This window comes from Zootoca vivipara, chromosome 11 (assembly GCF_963506605.1).
Source record: "Zootoca vivipara chromosome 11, rZooViv1.1, whole genome shotgun sequence".
Classification (NCBI taxonomy): Eukaryota; Metazoa; Chordata; class Lepidosauria; order Squamata; family Lacertidae; genus Zootoca; species Zootoca vivipara.
In genome coordinates, this window is record NC_083286.1 from 55,785,647 (window position 1) to 55,802,707 (window position 17,061).

Below are 17,061 nucleotides of genomic sequence, written 5' to 3' on the forward strand. Positions count from 1 at the left end.
TGCAGCTGGAAAAATCCGGGTGGTTCTCCTCCCAGCCCATGGCGAATCGGCTGTGTGGATTTGGGAGAACGCCAGAAGAGTCATACTGGATCAGGCCGGAGGCCCATCTAAGTCCAACGTCCTGTTCTTGCAGGTGCCATGGTTTGAGTTTCAAAAATGGTGCATGGCATGGAGAAAGAGCCAAGTTTGAGAAATGCTGGATTTGAAGCACGGCCTGGTGTTCAGGAGTTTGGGCTTTAGTATTACAATAAGATGTCCTATTGTAGAGCGCTCTTGTTGCAGGTTTCCAGCCTCTCTTTTCCATCCCCTCTCCTGTTCCTCCTTGCCCAACAGTGAGTCGTCGTTTAGTTGTTTAGTCGTGTCCGACTCTTCGTGACCCCATGGACCAGAGCACGCCAGGCACTCCTGTCTTCCACTGCCTCCCGCAGTTTGGTCAGACTCATGTTCGTAGCTTCGAGAACACTGTCCAACCATCTCATCTTCTCTTCTCATGAGGTGGCCAAAGTACTGGAGCCTCAGCTTCAGGATCTGTCCTTCCAGTGAGCACTCAGGGCTGATTTCCTTCAGAATGGATAGTTTTGATCTTCTTGCAGTCCATGGGACTCTCAAGAGTCTCCTCCAGCACCATAATTCAAAAGCATCACTTCTTTGGCGATCAGCCTTCTTTATGGTCCAGCTCTCACTTCCATACATCACTACTGGGAAAACCATAGCTATAAGAACTTCCAATCTAGATCCTTGCTGGGCTGGTTTGTTTGTTTTTTAAATAGAAAACATTATATTTCTTCTAAATATCTTTTTCAATACCCTTTGCTCAGACTACAGATTTAATCAGCACAGCTGGTTACGATGGCATCATCCAGCACCTCAATGATGGCAGGAAGAACTGCAAGGAGTTTGAAGACTTTTTGAAGGAAAGGTATGTGCTGAAGACTTGTTGAACTTGCTCCATTACACACACACACACACACACACACACACACACACACACACACACACACTTATACACAATAATCAATAATTTTAACCATTCCAGAACATAAAAAGAAAATGGTTCTTTTGAACCTTTGGACCTCCTCCCCTCCCCTCCCTCCATGGGCTCCATCCCCCCCCCAATACCCCCCCTGCATCTTTTACCAGTATCCATCTACTGTACAGTCATACCTCGGTTTAAGTACACTTTGGTTTGAGTACTTTCAGTTTAAGTACTCCGCGGAGCCGTCTGGAATGGATTAATCCACTTTCCATTACTTTCAGTGGGAAAGTTCGCTTCAGGTTAAGTACGCTTCAGGTTAAGTACAGATTTCTGGAACCAATTGTGTACTTAAACCGAGTTACCATTGTAGTACCGGGTATATAATCATAGTTACCAAAGTTCATTTTGCATTACAAGTGTCCTTGTATCCCTGCCAATGATTTTAACTGTCTGCAGTGGTCTTTTTAGTATATTAAGAAGTTCTTGGAATATTTGGTCTTCCTGGTTTCTGATCTTTCCCGTCAGTCTTGCCATTTCTGCATATTCCAATAACTTGGTCTGCCATTCCTCTCTAGTCAGCATTTCTTTCCATCTTTGGGCGAAAAGCATTCTTTTCATTATATTTTTTATTACACATTTTATCAACACACATAAAAAAACAGTACATAATACAAAAACAATACATAATACAAAAATACAAATACAGCAAGAAACAGAGAACAACATCAACAACAAAAAAAGAAAAATATATCATCCCGAATCCATTTTAATATTCATTGTCTTCTGGCTTCCCCAGTTCCCCACTAATTGATTTTCATTTTTATAAACTTCTGTAGCAGTTTCTAAATCATCTTTCTTACCCATCATATAATCTCATTAACGCTTCAAAATTTCATCTTATATCATCCACCATAATTTCTCCCTTTCAATCTTCTATTATCTCCCTATTGCCTTATCTTCTTTATTTTCCTGGATGTTCAAAATCTAATTAACAAATACATTGCCTATATATAATTTAAATTTCTTCCAATCTTTTAAAACTTTGTCATTTGTTTGGTCCCGGAGTCTTCCTGTCAATTCTGCCAATTCCATATAGTCCATCATTTTCATTTGCCATTCCTGCTTCGAAGGCAATTCCTCTTTTTTCCAATATTTTGCTATTAAAATCCTAGCAGCTGTGGTTGCATACATAAACAAGTTAACATCATCCTTGGGAATTTCTTCCCCAATTATTCCAAGCAAAAAGGCTTCCGGTTTTTTCAAAAATGTGTTTTTAAACATCTTTTTCAACTCATTATAAATCATTTCCCAGAAGCCTTTTATCTTAGGGCATGTCCACCACATATGGTAGAATGAGCCAACATCCTGCTTACATTTCCAACATTTATTATCGCTTTTATGGTACATTTTAGCTAATTTAACCGGCGTCAGATACCATCTATACATCATTTTCATCAAATTCTCCTTCAACACAGTACAAGCCGTAAATTTCATTCCCTTCTTCCACAATTTTTCCCACTCCGACATCATCACATTGTGGCCCAAATCTTTGGCCCATTCAATCATAACTGATTTTGTTTGCTCATCTTTCAACTGCCATTCTAGCAACAAATTATACATTCTGGACAAATTCTTATGGTCTGTCTCTAATAATTCCGTTTCTAATTTCGACTTTTCTGTTTGGAATCCTAATTTTTTATCTAACTTGAATACTTCATTTATCTGCACATACTGAAACCAATCACTCAGCTTATCTTTCAATTGTTCATATGGCCTTAACTTAAGGTGGTTTCCCACCTCCATCAGGATATCTTTGTATTTCAGCCTGTTCTCATCCATATTTGTCCTTTTAGGTTTCTTTGCCTCAAGTGGTGAAATCCACCTAGGGGTTTTTCTTTCCAATAAATCTTTGTATCTAATCCAAACATTAAACAATGATTTCCTAATTATATGGTTTTTAAAACCTTTATGCAATTTTACTTTATCATACCATAAGTATGCATGCCAACCAAACGCATTATCATGGCCCTCTAGATCCAACAAATCATCATTGTCTAACAGAAACCATTCCTTTAACCAACAAAAAGCTGCGGCTTCAAAATAAATCTTTAAGTCTGGCAAGGAGAATCCTCCTCTTTCTTTTACATCAGTCAAAAGTTTATATTTAATCCTAGGTTTCTTCCCCTGCCAGACAAATTTAGACAGTGTCTTCTGCCGCTCTTGAAAGCATTTCATCTTGTCAACTATCGGTAGGGCCTGAAATAAAAACAACATTCTCGGCAATACATTCATTTTAACAGTTGCTATTCTTCCCATTAAGGACAATTTCAACCTTGTCCATGTTTCCAAATCTCTTTGGATTTCTTTCCATAATTTCTCATAATTATCTTTATACAAGTTCAAATTTTTTGACGTCATATTAACTCCTAGGTATTTCACCTTTTTTACACACTTCAGTCCTGTGCAATCCTCTATATTCTGTCTCTCTTGCAATGTCAAGTTCTTATCTAGTACCTTAGTTTTTCCTTTGTTTAGCTTAAAGCCTGCCACACTGCCAAACTCTTGAATTATCTGCAATGCTCTCGCCGCACTCTGTTTAGGGTTCTGCAAAGTCAGTACCAAATCATCTGCAAAGGCTTTTAACTTATATTGTTTTATACCCACTGTAACTCCTTTAACACCATCATTGTTCCTTATCATATTCAACAAAACCTCCAGGACAGAAATAAATAGCAGGGGGGAGAGTGGGCACCCTTGTCTTGTTCCTTTCTCAATTCTTATCTCTTCTGATACCACATTATTTACAATGATCTTAGCTCTTTGCTCAGAGTAGATACCATTAATCCCATTAACAAAATTTTGGCCAACCTCCATTTTTGCAAAGTTTCTTTTCATAAAATTCCAAGAAATATTATCAAAAGCTTTTTCGGCATCTACGAAGATTAGCATTGCTTTGGTATTTATTTTCACTTCCAACCTCTCAAGAATATCTATTATAATTCTCACATTGTCTTTCATATGTCTACCAGGCAGGAATGGGCGAAAAGCATTCTTGCTGCCGTCGCTGCATACCTAAACAGTCTTTTATCTTCTTTTGGCAGTTCCTCACTTACTTTACTGTCAGAGGTTATTATGGCTACTCTGGAGTAACGACTCTGCACCTGCTTGTCTTTAAATAGTCTTTATTGGTGCATGCTATGTACAGTGCAAAGTGGTGTCACAACACATGTCTTCTCAGTCCGATCCAGAATCCGGGACTGCCCCTCTCCGCCCCCTTTTCCAACATAAAAGCCGCGAAACTGACAGTCTCCTTTCCGTCGTCTCCTCAATTCCGGAACTGGGGGTAAAGGTCTGATCTCCATGTTTTCCCTTTCCCCCCTGCTCCTCTCCCTCAGTTCCAGGCTGTGGTGCTCAGAGCCCTGATTCCCTCTTCCTATTTCCTGCTTAGCCTCTGCTGAGTCTGCACTCTCACAACTACTGGTCAATGAGCTGCTCCTGATTAGAGGCGGGGGGGTTTCTGTACTCCCTGCCTCTTACATATACCTAGCAAAAAAGCCTCTGTTTTTTTGACAAAAGTTTTCTTAAACATTTTCTTTAACCCATTATACAGCCATACCTCTGGTTACGTTTGCTGCGGGTTGCGTATTTTCAGGTTAAGTATGTGGCGGACCCGGAAGTGTTTACTTCCGGGTTCCGCTGCACGCCCATGCGCAGAAGCATTCTGTGAGCTTTGCGCATGCGCAGATGCGTTCTGCACACTTTGCGCATGCACAGAAGCGCCGCTCCGGATACGTACATTTCGGGGTGAGAACAGCACCCCAGAACGCATCAGGTACGTATCCAGAGGTATCACTGTATATCATTTCCCGTAACATTTATTAGTTTATTGCATCTCTATCCCACGTTATCTCCGAGGAGCTCTAGGTTGTGTACTTAACCCCCCTCCCTGTTTTATCCTCACAAGAACCCTGTGAGGTAGGGTTAGTCTGAGAGTGAGTGACTGGCCCAGGATTGCCCTGGGAGCTTCAGGGCTGAGTGGGAAGTTCGAATCCTGGCCTCCCAGGTCCTAGTCCAGCACGCTAACCACTATGCCACACTGTCTTTCTACAATGGCCCTCTCTGATGGAAGAGGAGCCTCTGTGACACTCCCCCACCCCCACCCCCATTTCAGACTAGTTTGCATTTTTAACAATATAGCTAGAAGTGTGCAGGGGAATATTTAAATATGGTTTCAGCCCAGTCCCTTTGATTCCTGGTTTGCCTTTCATTTCCAGCAATTTGTGATCCAGAGACTTTCCTTGAACTCTAAGTGACAGTTAATTGCAGTTCAGAGGGAGGGGGGGGAGATATAAGAATGATCTTGCCATTAGTTTGTTTCACAGAGGTTGAAGATACAGTGAGATCCTTTGTACGGCTTCACTTTTAAAGGGAGGGGCGCAGGAGAAATTTGGGGTTGCCTTGCACGGTGCGCAGAGCTCTCCTTCGAAATTTGCACTTCTCCGAATTCCGCAAAGCGGTTTTCCAACCATAGAAAATGTGCACGTTAGCGGAAAGTGTGCATAGATGAATGACGATAACATTTCAAGTTCTCCAGGACTCTTTAATTGGGCGGCAAAGAAAACAAGGGAGGAGTGATGGGGAGGGGAAAGGCCGCTGAACAAACTCAGCCTCGTCAACTGATAGCTGAAACAACAGCTCTGCCAGCTACTGGTTTGTTTCGAAGCATAATTCAAAGTGCTGGTTTTGACCTATAAAGCCCGATATGTCTTTGGCCCAGGCTATCTGAAGGACTGTATTCTGCCATACGAACCTGCCTGGGCTCTGAGATCTTCAGGGAAGGGCCTTTTCTAGGCCCTGACACCCTCACAGGTCGGAATGCAAGAGAGGGCCTTCTCGGTGGTGGCTTCTCCCAGGCTCTGAAACTCCCTCCCTGAAGAAGCTAGACCAGCTCTCTCCTTGTTGTTCTTCAGCTGGCAGGTGTTTTATTCCAATAGGCCTTTGTTTTGTTTTTTGTTTTTAGGAAAGGGGTTTAATTATGCTGTTTCTCTATCTGTGCTTGGGTAATTTTTTTTAAAAAAAATATTGTTTCAGTTCTGTTGAAACTAACGCCTCTCCTTCATGGAAGTTTCTAAGCACAGGTTGGATGGCTATCTGCCATAGTTGCTCACTTGAGATTCCTGCATTGCAGGGGGTTGGACTAGATGACCCTCAGGGACCCCTTCCAACTCTGCGGTTCTAGGATTCTATTATAGTCTGAATTACTTTGTACTTGTTAATCTTCTATATGTTTTAGGCTTTCCCGTATTTTTTATATGTGTTGCTTTGATTTGTGTAAGCCAACTTGGAGTCCCTGGTTGGGGGGGGGGGTTTGGAGAGGCAGGATATGAACAAACAAACAAACAAAAACTTTCTCTTCCCACACAACAGGGCTTCTATAGAAGAAAGATATGGCAAGGACCTGATTAATTTATCACGGAAAAAACCCTGCGGGCAGACAGAGCTGAAGTGAGTCACTGCGGTCCCTAAAACTGTGTTGTTGTTTGTAAAAAAAGGGGGGGAGACCCCCTTTTTGGCTCAATCTCTGGACTTCCTTTGAATGAAACTCGGGGCAGATTCCAGCAACTTAGTTCCATCAGGGCAAGACGCTCTAGCTGCATGATAGAAGGTGCTTGGGGAAGGGTCCCAGGTTCAAATCATGGCATGTCCAGGTAAGGCTGGGAGGAGCTGCTGCCTTAGGAGCACTGAAAAGCTGGCTCCCAGCCAGTGTGGGCGATTCTGGCCTGTGGAGTCTGCCTTGGAATAAGGCAGCTCCTTTTGCCCTTATGAAGGCCCCCTCCTCTTCCTGTACATTCCTGAAAATCTCTTCTGAGGGGTTCTCCCCTGAACTTTGGAGCAGATTTGTGGGTGTGAGTGGGGTCCACATGGGGAGAGGAGGAGAGGGAATTCAAACGTGCCCTCCAAAAATCACTTTGCTAAAACAGAACTGCTTTGCAGAGGACATGTCTGTTTTTGGTCCAGAATTCAGACCCCCAGTCTAAAAAGTCCCTGAGTCTATTGTGAAAGCGAGGAGGGTTTTTGCTGGAAAAACACTCGCTGGTCTAAAAAATGTGTGTGACGTAACCCCAGTTCCCTTCATTTCTGCCCAAGTAGGCTCTTCCCGTAACCCATCGTTGCCCATGCTCAGAATTCAGTTCCTGCTTTAGTGGAAATGAGAAAAGGCTGTGGCTTAGGGGACGCTCCACTGCTTTAAATTGCTCATGGTGGCTGGTTTTGCCGTACGGTAGCCTTACAACTGATGTGTTTTTATTTCATTTAGAAATATTTATACATCGCTTCATCAGAAACAAAACGCCTCTAAGATGTTTACGCCCACTGGTATAAAATAGCTACTTCAGAAAACAGTGGCAAAAACCAGACATTAAAAACAGTAAGCGTAATAAAAAAAATATTTCATTTAGAAATATTTATACATCGCTTCATCAGAAACAAAACGCCTCTAAGATGTTTACGCCCACTGGTATAAAATAGCTACTTCAGAAAACAGTAGCAAAAACCAGACATTAAAAACAGTAAGCGTAATAAAAAAAATATTTCATTTAGAAATATTTATACATCGCTTCATCAGAAACAAAACGCCTCTAAGATGTTTACGCCCACTGGTATAAAATAGCTACTTCAGAAAACAGTGGCAAAAACCAGACATTAAAAACAGTAAGCGTAATAAAAAAAATATTTCATTTAGAAATATTTATACATCGCTTCATCAGAAACAAAACGCCTCTAAGATGTTTACGCCCACTGGTATAAAATAGCTACTTCAGAAAACAGTGGCAAAAACCAGACATTAAAAACAGTAAGCGTAATAAAAAAAAAAGGATAAAATCAGCAAGTATTTATTTCTTATTTCTTTTTAGCTAGAGTTTATTTTAATCATCTTTTGAATATTTTAAAATAACCAATAATTTTAACATTTTGTTTATTTATTTATTTATAAATCAACCAGAAGTTTTGGGGTTTCCCCCCGCAGGACACCACTTTGATTAAATTGTAGAAATTTGGAAATAATTGGAATTATTTTGATACTAACTGGAATAATTGTATAATTGGCAAAACTCTGGTAATATTGGGTAAATCTTGGGAAATTGATAAAAAAATTATAAAAAAGAAGAAGTTTGATGGGGTGTTTTTGCACAATCAAGCAGTATTTAATTTAGCTAAATTAATTAAAGAAAGAAATGTAACAGAATTACCGGTATGTGCCTGGCACTAGGCCTGCCTAAACAAAAGGGTTTTGTTATCTCCTCTTTCTAGATTTGGCCTGGCCTCTTCCTAGGTATATAACAGAGCAGCATTTATTTTTTGCAAGTGTTAGTGGAAAATGGGTAGATCTGCTCTATAGGGTACAGCCTGCTTATGGGGCAGACTCCACTGGGAAGGTCTCTTGCACAACCCCCTTGCAGTCAAGAGAAGCTGTGCAGGAGACCTTCCCGGTGGAAGTGCCCCATGTTAAATCATCTCTGTGTGTGTGTGGGGGGGTATTGTTTGGATTTTGAGCCTCTCTTGAGAAATCTTGGCATATTTACCCGGCTGCCAAGTGCTTTTGAGGAGGTCTCTGGCAGTGGAAGAAAGAGAAGTCCAGCCGTAAAATTTGCCCTCTGAATTTCAAAGGTTGCATCACCTTTGTTGTTGAAACAAGGCCAATTTATGCAAGTTCACAAGGAAGTCTTGTTCTTCGCCTCCTCTCTCGGCGTGTGCCATAAAAACAGATTTGATGACTTCTTCCTCTCTCCAAGGTTTCCCAGATTCTAACTGTGTGCTCCTTTCTCTCTCTCTCCCCCCCCTCCGACTCTTTCTGCATTTCCTCCAGCACCCTGAGAAGAGCTCTTGAGGTTTTCAAGCAACGTAAGTAACTTTTAAAGGTCTCTAGAATGTGTAAAACTGTGTCTAGGGTTGTGTGTGAAGCTAATGTGAAGAGATGTACAAACACATACACAACAGGGTGAAATCACTGGCTCGAAATACTTTGATATTTGCAGGTTACATTGGGGGGGAAAGCCATGTATTTTTAGACGATTCTCTCTCCCCTCCCCTCCTCCCCCCGAATTTCATGGAACTCTCTGGCATTTTCATTTCCTTTACTCCATTTCCTCTCTAGAAGACTTGCAGCAGATTGCAAAGTCTTATTTACTCTAAGAATGCGGTGAGTGCGTTCCCATTTCACAGCTGGAAACTGCCAAAGCCTTCAGAAAGCAGCGCTTATTGGGGAGGGGCACCCAATACATTTTCTTTTCTTTATCTCCTTATTCCATTTATCTTCCACCTTTCCTCTGAGGCGCTCAATGTGGCATGCACAGTTCTCCCCCCTCTCCATTTTATCCTCACAACAACAACCCTGTGAGGTAGGTCGGGCCGAGAATGAGTGACTGGCGTAAGGTCACCCAGCGAGCTTGGTGGCTGAGCAAGGATTTGAACCCAGGTCTCTCAGGTCCTAGTGCAACACCCCAAACCACTACACCAGGGGTCAGCAAACTTTTTCAGCAGGGGGCCAGTCCACTGTCTCTCAGACCTTCTGGGGGGCCATACTATATTTTGGAGGAAAAAAATGAATGAATTCCTATGCCCCACAAATAACCCAGAGATGCATTTTAAATAAAAGCACACATTCTACTCATGTAAAAACACCAGGCAGGCCCCACAAATAACCCAGAGATGCATTTTAAAGAAAAGGACACATTCCACTCATGTAAAAACACACTGATTCCTGGACTGTCCGCGGGCCGGATTTAGAAGGCGATTGGGCCGGATCTCGCCCCTGGGCCTTAGTTTGCCTGCCCATGCACTCTACACCATGCTGGCTGTCATTGCAGCCCTCTCATATTGCAGCTCTCTTGGCAGGCTAGGAAGGGAACGGTTTGGTGGAAATAATAATAATAATAATAATTGAGGAGCAGGTCAGGATGGATATGCAGAGCTTGTGCGTGTCATGAAGGCATACCTGCCAAGTCCTGGACTGCAGAATCCGGGACCGGCAGCTGCGTGACACCGGAAGTTGCATAGACGCAACTTCCGGTGTCGCTTTGCCCATCTATGGGCACAAAAAATGGCCGGCGCCGGCAACGGAAGTCGCGTCTACGCATGTCCGGAAGTGCGTAGACGCAACTTCCGGTGTCGCTATGCCCATCTATGGGCACCAAAAATGGCCGCCGACGACACCGGAAGTTGCGTCTACACACTTCCGGACATGCGTAGATGCGACTTTTCGGTGCCCATAGATGGGCAAAGCAGGGGGGGGGGGAAGGCAGCTGGCAGGAGAATATAAGGGAGAATAACGGGAGACGAAGGGATATGGGGGACCGCTGGGAAACGGTATGAAAAAACGGGGGTTTCCCGGGGAAAAGGGGGTACTTGGCAGCTATGCATGAAGGAGTCCCCAAACTAGACTGGCACAATTTTGAACATGGTTGCTAAACAGGAGATGTCAATTGCACCGCATGTGACTCTGGGGTTGAATAGTTCAGGGTGTCAGATAGGGGACTAGAGATGCCAGTAGCAGAGCTGAATGAGCAAAGTCATCCACACAAAGGATGTGCTCTGCCCTTCCCCGAGATCCTCTGACTCAGTATAAGATAGCATCCTTTGTTTGCTTTCTTTCCTTTAAGAGAGGCTAAGCAGGGGTGCCCAAACTTTTTTCAAAGAGGGCCAGATTTGATGGAGTGAACATGCTTGAGGGCAGACCTTTGAGCTTTATTTTTTAGGATTGAAGTTGCTTAGCTTTTTAAAGGATTTTACCCCAGGACATATAATGCCACGGGGGCCGGATTAAATCGACCGGTAGGCTGGATTAGGCCCCTGAAACGGATTTAGGACTTGCCTGGGCTGGCTAAGCATAGTCTGCCCAGCCTACGATTCTGCCTCGCCTTGGAGCTCCTTGATGACTCTCTCAGGCCTTTTAGTTGGAAGCGCTCCTGTCTTTCCACCCTGGGTACGTGAAGGAGAAATACCGTAAACACTCTCACCGCCCTTGACAGGCGATGAGAGACATGGGCGCAGAAAAACTGGCCGGCGTTCAGGATCCTTGGACGGAAACAGAGAGCAGGGCAATGCCAGGAATGCCTGCGTTTCAAAATGCATTTGTGGGACCTGGGCAGCGGTTCTGCAAAAGTCCACGGGGTTTCTAGGAACCCTGCTTGCCTGCAACATGAAACACGGGTTGGTGTTTTTTTCCTGGAAATTCTCAGCTTTGGAAGGCTGCCAGCTTGATAGGCAACCTCGAGGCAGGGGAGTTTCCCACGCTGCCAGTTTAGTGGCATTTTTTGGTGTTGGCTGGAGTGACCCTGGAATTCCCAAAGTCTGCTTTGTTCCTCACAGGGAGGAGCTGGCGAACAACGGTGAAAAGGCGATTGGGGAAGCGTGAGAAGCGTGAGAAAGGTCTCATGGGAAGCAAGGGCTCCTCCACCCTCGTTTCTGAATGGATTAGAATAGAATTTTATCGAACCCCTTTTGGCAGTTCACTGTAGCCTTTTAAAAATAAGCATCAGTGAAGACTGTACAATAGGACAGAAAAGGCGAGCGGCTAAGGATTTGTTTATTTATCCGTTCGAAATCCTGCCCTTTTCATGCCATTGCTCAGCGATACTCAAACTTTTTTGGGGGGGGGCACTCCTCCCTTAGTTCCATAAACTCCCTTAGTTCCATAAATCCCTAGTGCCCCCTAAAAAACCATTATTCAGAACAGCAGTTTGCATGGCCAACTAAGGAAGATAATAACAGGAAAGCAATCTGAACAGTTGCCATTACAGCAATTGCAACTTCATTCCAAATTCCAGTTAGAAACATTAAGTTTAATTCAACAAAATTTGTGAACTTGAACCCATGGTACCAGCCTTTGTAAAGTCTGATAGTCACTTAAACCTCCAGCCCCCCCCTTGCCTCTTAGCACTGCCCTCCTTGGTAATCCCACTGCCTCCCTAGGGCAGCCCCATATTAATTTGGTGGGGAGCACCTTAGCCTGATGGGAGCATCTCTACAAAATGCTGCTAAACTCTGTCCCTGCAGACTGGTGTTTCCTTAGGGGCTGTATTCTGCAACATGGGATTGACGGAACAATTGTGCATTAGTGGTGGATTTATACTGGAGCGTTCACACGGCATCCTGTTTTGCTAGTTGTTCTGCGACGTTTCCCCAACATTATTGTTCCCGCTATAGAACAATTAAGCAAAAAATAAAGTAACGAAAATGGCAACATTTGCTGTATTAAAAACCCCCACAACGTTTTAGTCAGAAACTCTGTGTCAGATGACCTTGGGAATGTAATAATAATAATAATAATAATAATAATAATAATAATAATAATAATGTATTTTTTATACCCCGCCCATCTGGCTGGTTTTCCCCAGCCACTCTGGGCGGATTACAACAAAATATTAAGATACAATGGTCTGTTAAACATTAAAAGCTTCCCTAAACAGGGCTGGCTTTCAGATGTCTCCTAAAAGTCTGGTAGTTGTTTTTCTCTTTGACATCTGGTGGGAGGACGTTCCCAAGGGCGGGTGCCACTACTGAGAAGGCCCTCTGCCTGGTTCCCTGTAACTTGGCTTCTCGTAGCAAGGGAACCGCCAGAAGGCCCTCAGTGCTGGACCGCAGTGTCCGGGCAGAATGATGGAGGTGGAGACACTCCTTCAGGTATACTGGACCGAGGCCGTTTAGGGCTTTAAAGGTCAGCACCAACACTTTGAATTGTGCTCGGAAACGTACTGAGAGCCAATGTAGGTCTTTCAAGACCAGTGTTCTGTGGTCTCGGCGGCCGCTCCCAGTCACCAGTCTAGCTGCCGCATTCTGGATTAGTTGTAGTTTCCGGGTCACCGTCAAAGGTAGCCCCACGTAGAGCGCATTGCAGTAGTCCAAGCGAGAGATTACTAGAGCATGCACTGCTCTGACGAGACAGTCTGCAGGCAGGTAGGGTCTCAGCCTGCGTACCAGATGGAGCTGATAGGCAGCTGCCCTGGACGCAGAATTGACCTGCGCCTCCATGGACAGCATGCTCCATGGCTGTTGTTGTTGTGTTTCAGCCTCGGTTTCCCTTCTGCAAAGTGGCAGTAAAAGTGACGTTCCTTTCAGAGCTGGTGGCTAGGAGGAACAAAGCCTGCCATTTACATTTTCTCCTGGTGATTCTTTTGTTATACTGTTCCTTGCTTTCAGAGGTGGACAGCGTCGGGCAGAGCCACATCCAGTTGGCCCAAACGTTGCGCGAAGAGGCGAGGAAGATGGAGGACTTCCGGGAGAAGCAAAAGCTCCATCGTAAAAAGGTCAGGACCACGAGAGGGGTTGGAGAAGGTCCTTGGAGGCAGCTGGGGGGTGGCCAGTCCCGTTTTGCTGTCTGAGGCCTGTCCCGCTTCCCCATCCTAGAGATAGGGCATAACAACAACAACAACAACAACTTATTATTTATACCCCGCCCATCTGGCTGGGTTTCCCCAGTCACTCTGGGCAGCTTCCAACAGAAAAATGAAATAAAATAATCTATTAAACATTAAAACCCACCCTAAACAGGGCTGCCTTCTAAAAATCTGGTCGCTGTTTTTCTCTTTCACATCTGATGGGAGGGCGTTCCACAGGGCGGGTGCCACCACCGAGAAGGCCCTCTGCCTGGTTCCCTGCAACTTGGCTTCTCACAACGAGGGAACCGTCAGAAGGCCCTTGGTACTGGACCTCAGTGTCTGGGCAGAACAATGGGGGTGGAGACACTCCTTCAGGTATACTGGACCGAGGCCGCATTCCACAAAATGTTGTCACTTGGCTTCTCCGCTCGTAACAGGAAAGATGAGAATAGAATAATAGAATAGAATAAATCTTTATTATCATTGTCCCCATGCGGGAACAATGAAATTTCTCGGTTGCTATATCAACTCAAATAAGACACTCCACATAAATTAAAATACTAATAAGCGCAACACAATACAGAACAATATAAATGATAAATAAGATGACTTCACAGTCCAGAGTTTCCATTTAAGGCCAAAATTGCTCTAGGAAAGAAACTCTTCTTGAGACGGCTCGTTCTCGCCTTCATTGTGCTATATCTCCGTCCCAATGGCAGGAGCTCAAAGAAGTGATGACCAGGATGCAATGGATCTCTTGATACCGTGTTTCTAATATTTTAAGACGTAGCTATAAAATAAGACGTAGCAGGATTTTCAAGCATTTGAGAAATATAAGCCATACCCCAAAATAAGCCATAGTGGTAGGCGCCGTTCTGGAGGGTGCCAAGGAAGAGGCGAGGCTGCCCGCACCTCTCCGGTCACCTCCGAGCCTCCGGGAGCCAGCAGCAGCTATGCCAGCTGCGGCAGGAGGAGGAGGCGGCTTGCCGGGTCAGCACCCAGCAGCACCATGCGGAGCGCCCCGAGCCTCCAGGAACCAACGCTCCTGCTGGCTTGGGGCTTGGAGCACGCAGCGCTGCTGGGCGCTGACCCGGCAGGCCGCCTCCTCCTTCTGCTGTGTTGCTGCTGCTGACTTCCGGAGCTCGGGGCGCGCTGGGTGCCGACCCGACAGGCTGCCTCCGGAGCCCCGACCTTGCCGCGCGCGCCGCTCCGAGCCCCGACCCGGCAGCGGGACGCGGCAAGAGCCGCAGCGCGCACCGCTCCGAGCGCCGACCCAGCAGCGTGCCCTGCTGAAGCGCCGACAAAGCGCCCACTAGCGCAGCAGCAGCAGCAGCCAGTTCCGGGCGCCGAGCCGCGACAGGAAGAGGAGGTAATGTTTTTAAAAAATAAGACACCCCCGAAAATAAGCCATAGGCTTATTTTCTTGAGTAAAATAAATATAAGACGGTGTCTTAAATTATGAGAAACACGGTTTCTCAAAGTATCTCAAAGTAGCTGTCTTACTACAAAAGAATTTCAGAAATAGACTGGAAAGAGAAGTTGCTGAATTACAACTTATCACCAAGCTCAAAACCATGGAGGGACCTGGTTTGAACAGAGACATTGGATTCTTATCTCATTATACATGATAAAGCGATCTTCAGCCATCTCCACCCTTGCTTTTTCATGCAAAACCATTTGCAGTCGTTTTCGGTCATCAACAGCTATCAGTCAGTCAATCACCCTCTTCCACCACCCTTCTGAGTAATACCCACTCCCCTCCCCACCCCCTCCCCACCCTTTCTCTACATAAGCGCCTGGGGACTCCTATTTCAGTGTATCTGAAGAAGTGTGCATGCACACGAAAGCTCATACCAAAATAAAAACTTAGTTGGTCTTTAAGGTGCTACTGAAGGAATTTTTTTATATGCCATATGGTAATTTATGGACCTAATGGGTATCTAAAGCCATTTGCACATGAGGAATGTAGGCACCCTATATATAGAAATGAGCAAACCAGTGATGTTTGAGGGAGCAGGCTAGCAGGCGGGGGCCATGACTTACATCATAGGAGCCTACACAACACAAAACACTGTTGCTGTATGTAGGTTTTATTTTATTTGTTTTTTATCTTTTATTTTGGAAATGGGCCTCCAGTTTTTTTTCCTTTACATTTTTTTGGGGGCCCCCAAGAGAGTGGGGCCCTAAGCTATAGCTTGTTTAGCTTATATGTTAATCTGGCACTGGGCGGCCCAAGGTTCACATCTGTAACAGGTCCGACTCTATATCACAAATAAACGCAGATCCACATGCAGCACTTTGCTGAGTTCAGGCACGCACATTGTGTTCTTCAGGTACAGGTAATCTCCACCATCTTTTGGTACAAATAATAAATAGGCTGCCACTCCGGGGAATGAGCACACACACTTGTGCTTGCCACTCCACCCTGCAGGTGGCAATTCAAGTTCCCATTGTGTTTGGGAGCCCTAAAATGTGAGGAACTTTGGTTCCAAGAAGACAAGAACCTCTGTTCAGCACCCGAACTTCTCCACCCCTGTTGGACAAGGCAGAGTTTCTTGCCTGCCCATTTTAATTTCCTCATTCCTTTCACAGCTGCTTCCCCTTCTCCTCCGCTAGTGGAACAAAATTCAGCTTGCACATTAACCACATAAGGCTCAGACCAGGTAACACAGCACAGCTTCCTTGTTTGAGGGCGATATCTTGCGTTTCTACATTTCAAAGCTCTGGAGGAAAAACTTTTGGTTTTGGTTTTCGAGCTGAGAGCTTCCATAATTATTACCCCCCTTCCCCCGTTGAAAAACATAGGGCAGGATCCAGATATGAATCCATTATTTTATTGCATGTATCAGTTGCTTTTTTAAAGGAAGAGTGAACTCATAAAGCGACTTAGCAATAAAATATTAAACTTTGGAACCAATAAAAACAATAAGAACCATAGTAGTATCGTAAAACTCTCCAAGATCAAGCCCAAAAGCTTGGCTGAAAATCCAGTCTCCTCTGACCCGAATCAACAGGGAAACTCAACTTTGGTTAAATTAAACCAAGTTTCTAGCCCTCATGGGTCTGCAAAGGGAACGGAAGAATTTCAAGCAGTAGATGCGGAAGCAAAGTGAAGCTGCTGTGCTTTCGGCACGATTGAATGCCTTTCTCCAGTGCTCTGCTTCGGTTATCAGGAAACACAACCCTTTAACAAACCTCAAAATTCAGTGGAATTCAGATTATTCTCTGTTAGATGCCCAAATCGGAGGCCTGTAGCAAAGACATGACAATTCAGTTTTGCAAGATGAAGCAGAAGATGTTCACGGTAATTCCTCTCCTTGTAAAATGCTTGTGGCCTTCTATATTTAGAAAGGGGAAACGGATTTCTCTTTCCTTCTCTTTTCTGCTGTGGAGCAAAAGGCTCCACTAACCCTGGTACTCTTTCCGCAGATCGAACTTATAATGGATGCCATTCACAAAAACCGGAATCTGCAGTACAAGAAAACCCTGGACGTGAGTTAATTCTCCTCCTCTGGTTCTTAAAATACCACGTGGCCTCGCAGATCGCCTCTCTGGCAGTCGTGTGGTGAAGCAGGTTCAGCTTCATTCGGCGAGACGAGCCTGAGGGTAGAAAGCTTCAAAGTGGTTTGCAGAAAGAATAAAACAGCAAACTAAGGTGCCTGCCTGGTCTCAAGAGGCAGGGAGTTCCAAAGATCAGTTTCTTACAAA

General features: G+C 44.6%; 1 protein-coding gene across 2 annotated transcripts in view; it reads left to right on the plus strand.

Moving 5' to 3' along the window:
• PSTPIP2 (proline-serine-threonine phosphatase interacting protein 2) overlaps positions 1 to 17,061 on the plus strand; it is a 54,342-nt gene that overhangs the window by 16,000 nt on the left and 21,281 nt on the right. For both annotated transcript variants that reach the window (XM_060280377.1, XM_060280378.1), the window contains exons 2-6: positions 819 to 919; positions 6,404 to 6,481; positions 8,844 to 8,878; positions 13,175 to 13,281; positions 16,783 to 16,845. In XM_060280377.1, the coding sequence (XP_060136360.1) occupies positions 819 to 919; positions 6,404 to 6,481; positions 8,844 to 8,878; positions 13,175 to 13,281; positions 16,783 to 16,845 (384 nt within the window). The remainder of the gene's footprint in view (positions 1 to 818; positions 920 to 6,403; positions 6,482 to 8,843; positions 8,879 to 13,174; positions 13,282 to 16,782; positions 16,846 to 17,061) is intronic.